Genomic DNA, 11,690 nt, shown 5'->3' on the forward strand with positions numbered 1-11,690 from the left:
GTTTAGACCAAAGACAATTCAATGCCAACCCGCTCGCCTAGCTCGAGCCTTTGAAGAAACTAAATTTAGGGTTGGGCTGGGACTTTAATGTAGCCTTAAACATTAAAGTCGTATGAATAAATATTGTTCCGAATTTGTATGCTTCCTGGCTTTCTGCTGTTGCTAACACTTAGATTTTACTTTGGTAAATCTTGATTTCCCCTCTTGACTAGAGGATTGTGGAGGGTCTCATTGTAGGCCCAAGACTTTGTTTTATCTCATTCACGTCCTCCAAGTGTCACCAATTTTCCAATCCTCCTTCGGCCCATCCATGTTCGTGATTGAGGAACTAATTAAGTGAAACTATTTTGTCTCCATTGTCTTCAAGTTTTGAAAAACTCTCAGCTAAAGCAACCAAGGAGATGAAAGAAATCTATATATGTAATTGCATCACCCTCTGAACAGCAAAGTAACTAATTATAACCCCCCTTATCATATTTTTAGAAAGCAATTTTATTAATATCAAATTGATCTTTTAGTATTTTTTTTTTAAAGAGAAAATATATAGATCGGACAAAATCCTTGTATATATTGGTGAATTAAGGCAACGTACATGTGTTTTTTTCATGGATAAAAAATAGAGTTCTTTGAACTTTCCCAGCTAGATTTTATCCATCCAACACTGTCAATGGATATCATTCTCTTTCGAATAACAAAATAAAATCCCAAAACATTTATTTAAATGACCTAATCTTTCAAATAAACTAGAGACATAAAACTCTCATTTGGCGAGAGAGAAACATACCAATAAATCATATTTCAAAAGATTCATTCTAGCCCTTATAGTTTTAATAGTTCAAAATTGTCCTCTTTCTTTTTAGACAATTACCTCCGTACCTCTTCAAACTCTCTTTACCCCCACACCTTTGAATCCTTGCTCAGACCCCCACCGAACCGTTGGAATCAGACCAAGGCTATGGTCAGTCACCAGACTTTGCCACATGTCAGTTTTTGCTGCAAATTCTTTCTTAGATCACTTGTTCTAAAATCCTGAAATTTTTACAAGAGGCGTTGGGTAAGAGGGCTGTTGCCTGGTTCTCATTCCAGCACGAAGAGTTCGCACTGTGCCCAAGCAACCACCAAAAAACAGTCTTCTTGGCTTCATTTTTTACCAGCCAACTTTAAATCTTTTGACCCTATGCAAATCCATTTGTCGCTTCCGTTCGGCATTGCAGTCTGGAGAAATGAATGGTAACAGACTTGATTATAGCACAAGCGACCATACTAGTTATACACACACAACTCTAAAACCTGTCGAAGAGCCAAAGAGAACACAAAATCGGGGTTGAAACTTCACAAATTACTAGATCATGCACTCCTCAATGGGGCAAAATTTCCTACATAGCGATCGATTCATTAATGAACATTTCTTTACAAGGCCTACTTTGTTCTTCCCGTCATCTATGGATGGTCGGAAGACGAGTGCCATCACCTGTGTTTAGGGGCGTTTCTCATGTTTTGAGATGTTTCAAGAGAACAACCGACCAAAGGCTTTTTGGGCTTCTAATCACTGAGGTAGAATGAAACATTTTGCTATCATGCTTGTGTTGTTACATGTACATGAGAATTATCAATACTAGCATCTCCAGCTAACCACTACCTGAATCCAACTTCCATTCCCCCCTAACAATAAAACATTACTCTCTTTACATTCTCTTTCAAGGCCGGCAGTGGCCGGACACCTGATTCTCCTGTTCGTGTTCCCTTAGCACCATGGCCAGCACCACTGCCTGCTGAGCCAGTCTCCTGCATTACTGGCTCCGTGTAAAATCGAGCACGAAATGCAGCTAAATGTGCATAGTATGCCGGAGGAACTGCACAAAACCACTAGCCACTTGAGTTGCAAGTTGTAAAACAATCTGCTAGAACACCCAGCAGAGAACAGGAAAAACTTGAGATGAGGAATTCATCATATGTCCATATTTTATTTGTTCACATGAAATGCACCAGACTAGCTAAAAGCCTAAAATTGCATGTATTGTGCATCTATGGTTTTGTGCGTAGCGGGAGCATATGAAAAATCATGAAACAAATTTCCCTGATTGTTCCTAGTTCTTCTCCCTCAAGCCAGGAAACCTCATTAACAAGTACCCAGTTTCATAGTTCTTTTTGTTTTCTCCAAAAGAGAAGTTCATAAAAGCATCCAATTAATCAAGCTTCTGCCGTACTTTTTTTAAAATAGCTTAATTTTCTTAGTTCTTGCAAAAAGACTTTTAGGAGTTAACATCAATGGACAAAGGACCAGTATATAGTGTCCACATGATTTACCTACTGAAACGGAGCGAGTGCACCTAGCATATGTATAGCAGAGATTGTTCGTCAAAGACTGGATTCCATCAGCTGTGAAGTTGTTCTCATCCCACAAAACATGATAGTGCGCTGGCCTACTTGTCCCCTGTCACATCAGATAGAAGCAAGTTCATCTCTATCTCAGAGAACGCAAGACAGACAGTAGTAAATAAATATACTGATATTCAAAATTTGGAAGAAATAAGTCATCCTTAATTCAAACTGTCAGCATTTGCAAGAGATCCTCAGCAACAACACATAACAACATTGAGCATTTGCAGAACAAGTTAAAAGCAATCAACAAATCACTACTTGAAATCTCAAATTTAGCAAACATTATCTGGCAGCATCCACCATGCTTGGAAATTATATCTGACACAAGTCTCTGATCTGTCCATCAGTCTGATTTCAGTTTAATCCAACCTAATATTCCAGTCATTCCCATCGAGTAGCATCAAGTTAAGCTTCCCGCGTTTCCTAGCTCAACACGTTAAAAAAAAGTCGTAACTCCTTTCAAATGAGCCTGCTGGTACGAGAAAGATCAACACTCAGAGATCCAGTCTGTAAACCATTAGCACACCGTTTACCTGTTGGAAAGTAGCAATGAACCTAGCCTCTCCCAAGTCCCAACCCAAATAACATGATTCAGATTTCCAGTCAAATTGAGTTTGTCCATGATAGTTGAGTAAATTATCCCATTTGCGTAGAGCACATCTTCAACAGAAGAGGTATGATATTCATTGGAATAAGAACCATCCGCCTATGACAGTCTGTCTAACTTAAATTTTAATGCAACTGGCACCTTATTCCTTTTCCTCTCTCTTTGAAAAAGTTCATCCATTACAAACACTCCACCACCACCACCACCACCACCATCTAAACAATCATCATAAAACAGCAAGGAGGTACATGCTAAACATATACTTATGTTATGATTAATGAACCAAAACATTTCTAGTTGCTTATGAAAATTTACATTGAAGAAAGATAAATTCTACCTGAATACCAGCATGGCTACAGAGATAGAAGTCAAACTCTGTTGGATGACAGATTTTAGAATCAACCACAGTGCCTGGATAACAAAAACATCAAGAAAAACGAATTTGAATAATATAAGCTATTAAAAAGAGGGAAAAAATTGACCAGTGCATCTTTGTGCACATATACAGCCAAAAAAATATTCTAAACTTTACCAGGCAGTATGTTTCCACTCTTGTCTGTGCTAGTCCTGTCCCTATGGTTGTTAGCAAACAATCTAGTGTGGTGACGTTTTTGTACAACTATGAAAGTTACTGGTGGCTGATAATTTGGCTCCAAAGACGCACAGGCCTGTGAAGAAATTATTTTATAGAACCAAAAATATTTCCACTTTTTTTGAATCAGAAACATGATCGTGGCATTCAATTTCTAACCTTCCGAATCGCATCCAACTCATAAAGCAGAACTTGATAAAATTGTCCTTCACTAACACCATCCCTGCACAAGTTACATCCCATCACTTTAAGAATTAAAGTATAAAAGGTCTTAATTAATGCATGCATCTTTCATATGTTCATATAGCAGATCCCGTAGGCAGATTTGCAGGCAAATGCACAAGCATTTCCAGGCATTTGTAAAACAGAAAAGTTGAAAATAGTGCAGGTGCGCATGTATCCATTTGCAATCATCTCAGCTACCATTAATTTAACAATGACTGATTATCATAGTAGTTGGGTGCTCGCGCCAAAAAAGCTGAACATAAATGCATATGCGCATGTAGCCATGTTCTGATTGAACATGCAGTGTCCGCCCTGAAATGATGCATACATGTTATCAGAAATTTTTTGCATGAGATGACAATACTCGCCTGTAAAATATGATCCTTAGCGGCTTTTGTCCAGTTGCTTTCCTGAAAGAAATCAGAAGATCTCTGCACAGGAGAATATGATATTCAAATTGCAACATTCCAAACAATTATATAAACAATATTAGGAATTTAGGCAAAAAATAAGTGAAGTGAAATTTCTTTACCTGATCATGCCACCGCTAACAGTACCACGAACAGGATCTTGCCATGTTTTGTACAAGTCCTGTATGAGTTCCTGTCTGTGAGCTTGAGCACAAACTAGTCCAGCATATTTTGTTACTTCAGGCCAGTCCTGAGAAGCCACCACCTGCAGGCAGGTCAACATCTATCAGCAACCAGATCTTAATAAATTTGAAGAGCAGGTTCAGCAAATAGAATTTGGTAAAGAAATTCTACAGCAGCTATTGAGGGGCTTGAGTCCTCTCCATTCTCTGGGTGAGTCACATCTGCTCCAAAAATAATGGTTGGTATGTCGCTAACTAATGGTATTCTGCAGCTGATAGCATCTAAAAGGACAGTATTTCTACCACCCATCTGCACCATGGACATGGAGAAAAATAAGTGCTGGGAGCATGAATGATTAAGTAGTTAAACATTCAGGAAAACTTCAGACACTGATCAGGAAATTAAAGAGCAAAGTAACTTATACCCACCAATACGCGCGCACACACGCACACATGAGAAAAATCAATTAGATGCATGCGTTCCATTGTAATTCTAGAACGTCACTGAGTACTCTGGTAGTTTTATAAATATAAAACATTACAAGAGTCACTTCATAACTCTAGAGGGGCTTCAGACATTTGTACAGCATTGCTATTTTCATAAATTAGAGAGTTGATCTAACCTTTACATTGATCTTGAGGGACACATTTGCCAAGTACTGCTTACTGATCTTGAACACATGTTTCGAGAGACAGCATTGAGTTATTAAACCAAGATCAGTTTCGCATATTCGCTTCAGATCACCTAAAAAAGAGGCATATGTTACAAAATTCAAGTACTGAATCATATCTTCATTTTTTTTGTCAATTCAAGAAAAGAGAAAAAGAATAAGCATAAGACAACTTAATAGATCACAGCAATTAAATCCTCAGCACAAATGGCATACCATAGAGGGACCCATTGTTGTCAGGTAGAATAGCTAAGAGAAGCTCTAGCTCTTTTCCTTTGGTTCTGTTTGTGGATGCATGATAGACGTGCTTCAAAGCTTTCTCTACATGCTCAGGCCTGGCATTGTAGATAGGGATCACAGGCTCTGAATTGAACTCCTAAAAACAGAAACAAATTATCTACTTAATAATTGGTAAGGAAAAGGAAGGACAAGTGTTAAAAGGCGGTCTGGATTATAGAAAAACTACCATTCCAGAAACTTGACACATTTGGGCAAGTTCATTGCAAAAGCCACGAGCAACACTCTCTTGCACACTCCTTGAGAAGTTAATACATGCCCACCGGCTTACAGTCATTCCATTAATCATTTTCTATGCATATGTGAATCAGTAGACATAAGATCATTGTTAGAAGGCATCAATGAATAGGAGTCAACTCAAATGAAAATGATAGTCTTAACACATTCCAATATTCATAGTCCATTTGCAGCTTAGAGTATAACATCATATTACCCAAAATTTATATATATATTAAAAAAAGAGTCCGTGATTAAGGTACCAGTGCAATACCTTGTTCATCATATTCCATTGCCCCACTTGAGGCAAGCAATCCTTTTCTTTTCCAGTTTCATGATATTTCAGCTGGAGGTTCATGTGTCATTAGATGAAGAACAAGTAACAATAACATCTTCCTCTAAATCAATACAAACTTTAAAGGGAAGACTTTATATTTACCCAAGGGGCAGGGAGAATTCGAGCCTCAACAGACGCAAGCTTTTCACTGATTTTGATCCCAAACTCCTTCGCGTAGGGGTCTTGATCATAAGCATTATTCTGAACAGTCTGCTTGTGTTGGAAAGTGCAGAGTACAGAATGTTAAAAGATTAAAATAGGACAAAAAAAGCAAAAAATTAATTCAAAACCAAAAGACACTAGACCACAAGCTAATTTCTAGCAAAATTGCATGCTTCTTCGTGAACAGGAGTAAAATTTACAGTTTATGCAATTATTTGAACATGGAAATGACAGCAGTTATTCCATCAATGTCAGTGCTGGTCCAACTAAAATGAGAGAACTCAAGATTCTGTCAGAGACTTCGCATCTAACACAAAGCTTGTAAAGCATGGTGTGGCCCTTCAGTCATGGCATAACATGCGATATTATTTTTTAAGCAATAAGATTGCACAGTTTCTATTTTTCCAGTGATAGATGCGTGTTGCTCAAATTCACAAATCCAACTTGTTTGGTCTACACAAACAATATTCGCTTGAAGAGAAGGGAAGTCAAAACACCACAAATACCTGCAAAATGTCATTTTCCCGATCCCTGGGTCTTTGACATGTAACTTTTAGAAGGGCAGTAATTTGCCTCTCATTCAACCGTTTTGTATAGCGTTGCCCCTCCACAATTTTGCAAGCCTAGCAAGCCAATTTGAAATCCACAAAAACTTAACAAGAGTAAAAGAAAGACAACTGAAAGCAAGGCATTGAGCAGAAAAAAGGACCTCGGCTTACCTCCATGGGTAGATAATTTGCTTTCTTCTGGTTTCCAACCTGAAGGCAAGGTAGATGTGCATGTTGAATGGTGAAGCCATACATCTCTTGGAAGTATTCAACAACTGACTTCATTGTCGAGTTATCATCAACAGGAAACCTACACAAGAAGAGCGAGCTTTGACTATAAGAACACGCATAAAGAATCACAACTATTCAGAAGCTCTTTGAATAAAACAAAATTAGAGAGAATCTTCCATTTCCTTGATCTAATTGTATGCTGAATAACCTCAAATAACTAATCAATTGCCGTACCTTTTTCACATAAAAGAAAATCTCAATGGCCTGAGTAATTAGATAATTTAAAGAGCACATAAGCATGAGAGAACTAAAACTTACACAAGTTCTCTTGTAGGCTGAGATGTCAAGCCGGAGACACGATACTTTCTTCGTACACTCCCTCTGTGAGTTACTTCAACTTTCACTCCTCTTAGACCTTTTTTAATCTGTCATGATGTTTTTAAAAAGCAGCTCAAGTTAAAGTAGATTCCAAAAGATTAAAAACAAAAATAGCCTTCGTCATCTCCACGGTTTAAAGTACCTTCACTCGATCAGAATCAGACAATGGCCTTGACAATACATCTTTGCCTAGAAGCTGAGCGACAAACTCTATCACAGGAAGAGGCTCAATGAATGCTGCCGAGGCCATATCTACGCCACAATACATAAAGAAAAAAGAACATAAGATGAGACTGAGAAAACATCATGCAAACTACAAAAAAATATCTATCAACACGCTTCAATTTCTTGTAATTAAATTACCAATGTTTAAGGACAGTCCCATTTGAGTCGGTCTTATACTCTGGTAAAATCCGCACCAGGATTCCAAACCATCACCTAGTCGCTGTGGTGCTCTTATATCGGGTGAAAAAAAGGATCTTCCAACAGGGCAATACCTTGACAGAGAAAAGACATCATGAAATAATAAGGCTCAATCCAAGAATTACAAAATTATTGTGATAAAATTTGAAATGACCAGTAGACTCAATAAGAAATTGTACCTCTTTGTAGAGAGCTCTCTCAGTACAATGTCAAGAATCTGTAGAGCTTCCTGCGGAGCATCAGCATGTTTTCCAGCTAAGAATTGACTCAAATGATACATGTTTGCCCTTGCAACAAACTTGATCACCACTTTGTATTCTCTCTCTCTCCTGAATAATTGTTACAAGGGCCAGATAATTACTTCATAACCGCGAATAAAACAGAAGAAAAATCTAGCATGCATTATTAATGTGATAAACAGGAAACTTATCTTCTTCCTTTTTTTTTCTCGAACTTAAATTTATATTTCTTACCCTCAATTTTATAATTCCTTATTAATAACAATCTATATTGAGTCAGCAGAGAAAAACAAAGTAAAATATAAATGAAGGAACCAAGACAGAGATAATAAATACTAACTTGGGACCACTGATACCATCCTGTGCATCAACAAGCTTAATAGCGAACTCCTTCCAAGCAAACGGAAGCTTACCAGCTGTGTACAAGCTCTTTCTGCCATCATAAGCAGGCAGTCGCATTCCTAAATCAGATTCTTTGTAAAGCCTCACGAGCTCTGCCATAATAGCTCTGTTCATAGTTCTTGATGCCACTTCAGGAGTTATAGTAACCTGCAAGTATCAGAAGGAACAGATGGTGAAAAATGGTAACAAGCAAAAAGAACATATTAACGGCCAGATTTAACACACTCGTAAATGTTACCAGAAGTATAGAAGAAAAAACAGAACCCATTTAATTTCATCTACAATGCAACAGCAAAAGATAAGAAGAAACAACAGTATAAACGCGTCAGCTGTCAGATTTAGGGCCACGAATCAGCAATGCCATAAATTCTCTTCAGAAAAGAAATTAAAAACTTCAATATTCTACAGCAGCGTATATCAACAGTCATGTTCAATACTGTAAGAATCCATCCAAGAAACAGAGAACAATAAGAACATTTAAATGCTCAGTGTCGGGCTATGGGCCCAGATGGTGAATACAGAAAAATCCATTAGACAAAACTGGGGAAGAAAAGGAAGAGGAAGGGAAGGAAAGAAACAAAAGACATCATCTTTTCCTTCATTACAATAAAAGAAAGAAGCTTACATCATACTGGTTCAAGTCCTTGTCTGGTAACTCTGCAAAGAAATGGTTGGCCTTAACAATACACTTGCTACCAACTTGACCATAACCAGGCCTACGTGCGAAACTCAAAGACTTGCTTGAGGTTGGGAACCCCGGACCCATCTCCATTTCACAAACATTTTTACCAGTCTCAATAGGCCCAGTTGAAGTAGTTGACAGGAGATCACCAATTGGATTCACAACAGGTTTATGTACTACGGTACAAGGCCTTGAACAAGGCCTCATACATACATCTCCTTGATCAGACTTTCTACCACCTCTGCCTCTCCTTCTCCCTCTATTCTTTGCAGGAGGTGAGGTCTGGTTTTGGGGTTTAGTGTTGGAACTTTCTTGGAGTGGTTGTGGTGGTCCTTTGCCATTTTGAGCAGTTTTGTGGTGTTTTTGAGGTTGGTTTATGGAGTTCTGCATGTGAGTTTTTATCACCAAGTGCTGCTCTGAGCTCTCTTTCATTTGCCTTATAGGCATAGCTAGTTTTTTCTTTCACTTTATTCCCTATACTCACTGAAACTTTATGTGAAAGCAGCAAGATATTTTATCTTCAAAAAAGTAAAAGATTCACCGAATGGCAAAAATATACTTTATTTATCTTCTAGTCTTTTGCTTGTTGGCCTCACAGGCTTGGACTTAAGACCACTTCTCCTCTGCAACCAAAAAAGGTTCAAAATCAATAAGAGAAAATGCATGGCAGCCTAGTGAACAAAAAACTAGACACTGTAAAGAAATAGGAATGATAATGATGACGGTGCAATTCAAAGTAGTTTTATACGCAAGTAAAAGGGTATGGATAAAAGGCCGGGACTTTTTTGCACTTCACAAGCAGCACTAGTCCTTTGCAAATTTTGAAATCAAGCCTTTCACCTCTGATTCAGCATATAAACCCCATAAACATATATATAAAGTACAAAAAAAATGAAAACCCAAAAGCAAGAGTTACAGTTTCTCTCTGACCGGTAAACCATTGAAGTGGAGAATGCAAAACATGAGTGCACAATACATTAATAGCACAGGCACATATATATGGTATAGATTGTTTGTTGAAGCTTTAAACAGATTTTTTTTCTTTAAAAATTACCTTAAAATCTCAGGAAAGGAACCAAGAAAAAGAAGGGGGGAAATTAAAACAAGAAACCCCAAATAAGACCAACAGCTAAAAATCAGGTCCGCGACTCGAAAAATGATGCCAGATTCAAAGAAAAAACTGACCATCGCCAATCCAAAATCTTCTTATAGATGGTTCTATTTAGCAAGCCCAATGACAATGAATCGAAAGGACAAGGACAAGCAAACAAAGTAGTAGTACAAAAGAAAAAATCTAAATATATTAGTAGAAGGAAGAAGCCCAAGAAATACATTAGTTATGTGCCCAGCAGACAGAACCAAAACATTAAGCCTATCTGTTCCTTGTACAAAACTGGAAGTTCATAAATAAAAGATCAGGTAAAAACCAAGCACAAAAAAACACAGCAAGAGCATTACAGAAAATTCTATTTTATTTAAAGAGAGATTTGAAACCCATATGAGTACACATAGAAGAAAACAATAAAAAATACATGAACAAGGAGGAGTAAGGTTGGTGTATACAAAGCGAAGGAATAAACTTTGAAAAGGGCAGTGAAATCACTATCATACCCAAGCAAATTTATTGCTTTGATAAAAATGTCACAGCAATAAATACCAACAACGACTCCGACAACAAGAGAGAGGGAGAGGGAGAGAATTACTCGTTCACAACACTCACCTGCTCACTCACTCAGTCGGTAACAACCAAGATACAAGAGTTGAGGTTGCAAGAAGAGAAATGTTTGAGAGAAGAGGGAGACAAAGAACGTGAAATGATGGGTTTAAGGAGAAAGGAAAGTGAAGGCTTTTTATGGAGGATTTCAGTTCTTCTGGCCTTAGAAATAAAAGAGAGTAAGAGTGAGAGAATTCTAGAGAGACGATGATGATGATGAATCTTTATACACGCATGCAAGTGTGCTTTTGGTGTTTTCTTTATCACGTGTAAAAGGCTTTGTGAGTGAGGCCCTCTGCCATGCCTCTCTCTCTCTCTCTCTCTCTCTCTCTCTCTCTCTCTCTCTCTCTCTCTCTCTCTCTCTCTCTCTCTGCTGCTGCTTTATATATTACGACTACCCTGCTTTTAGCCCCTCTCTCTCCCTGTCTTCGGTTTCAGTTCTTGATGACTGAATTGCGCAGCCTCGGGGACGTACCTTTGCTTAAAAATATAGGAGCAATTTGAAAAGAAAATATAAAAATAAGGAAGCAAATATGCAAGTGACACGCTTAAGAAAAGGGCAATGCGGTAGACAAGACTAGAGGGAGGGGAGGGATGGGGTATAATATTAGAGAATACTAAAATTATTACTATTGTTGTTGTTTTCTGTATGGTCCAAAGAGAGTCACTGAGTAAATATAAAAGCAATCATCCACAGAAGAAGAATAATTCGAACTCACAGTCCTCACTCCTGCAGATTTCTACATATGTTATGTAATGTTCACTCTTTTTCTCTCCCTCCCTCTCTGTTTTTTTTTTTATATTCCTAATTCTTAATTTCTCTATACTGCTTCGAATATTCTCTAGTCCCTATGTGCCCACTAAACAAACAACACCCCCATCCATTATCACAGCCTCGCTGAAGCCTTCAACGGTCGATTCAAGGGGACTTTAGAACACCGGGTCCACCTTCCTTTCTTTCATTTTTTTTTTCCTTACTCCTTATCTATATA

At 37.9% G+C, this 11,690-nt stretch overlaps 1 protein-coding gene across 2 annotated transcripts; it reads right to left on the reverse strand.

Moving 5' to 3' along the window:
• Positions 1 to 1,362: 1,362 nt before the first annotated feature.
• LOC133697076 (protein argonaute 10-like) lies at positions 1,363 to 11,235 on the reverse strand. Of its 2 annotated transcripts, none has more exons than XM_062119419.1 (22): positions 10,705 to 11,235; positions 8,928 to 9,607; positions 8,241 to 8,449; positions 7,841 to 7,990; positions 7,602 to 7,735; positions 7,381 to 7,490; positions 7,179 to 7,285; positions 6,801 to 6,939; positions 6,588 to 6,704; positions 6,022 to 6,129; positions 5,857 to 5,928; positions 5,536 to 5,658; positions 5,286 to 5,445; positions 5,022 to 5,143; positions 4,571 to 4,708; positions 4,339 to 4,481; positions 4,175 to 4,237; positions 3,741 to 3,804; positions 3,522 to 3,657; positions 3,327 to 3,400; positions 2,308 to 2,434; positions 1,363 to 1,853 (listed from the first exon to the last, which is right to left on the reverse strand). In XM_062119419.1, exons 2-22 carry the CDS (start codon positions 9,429 to 9,431, stop codon positions 1,663 to 1,665), a joined length of 2,991 nt encoding a protein of 996 aa, XP_061975403.1. In that variant the 5' UTR covers positions 9,432 to 9,607; positions 10,705 to 11,235; the 3' UTR covers positions 1,363 to 1,662. The 2 variants fall into 2 exon arrangements, with proteins under 2 accessions (XP_061975403.1, XP_061975404.1); XM_062119420.1 differs by having other exon boundaries at positions 10,688 to 11,235.
• Positions 11,236 to 11,690: the final 455 nt, after the last annotated feature.

The sequence above is a fragment of the Populus nigra genome, chromosome 6 (genome assembly GCF_951802175.1).
Source record: "Populus nigra chromosome 6, ddPopNigr1.1, whole genome shotgun sequence".
Lineage (NCBI taxonomy): Eukaryota > Viridiplantae > Streptophyta > Magnoliopsida > Malpighiales > Salicaceae > Populus > Populus nigra.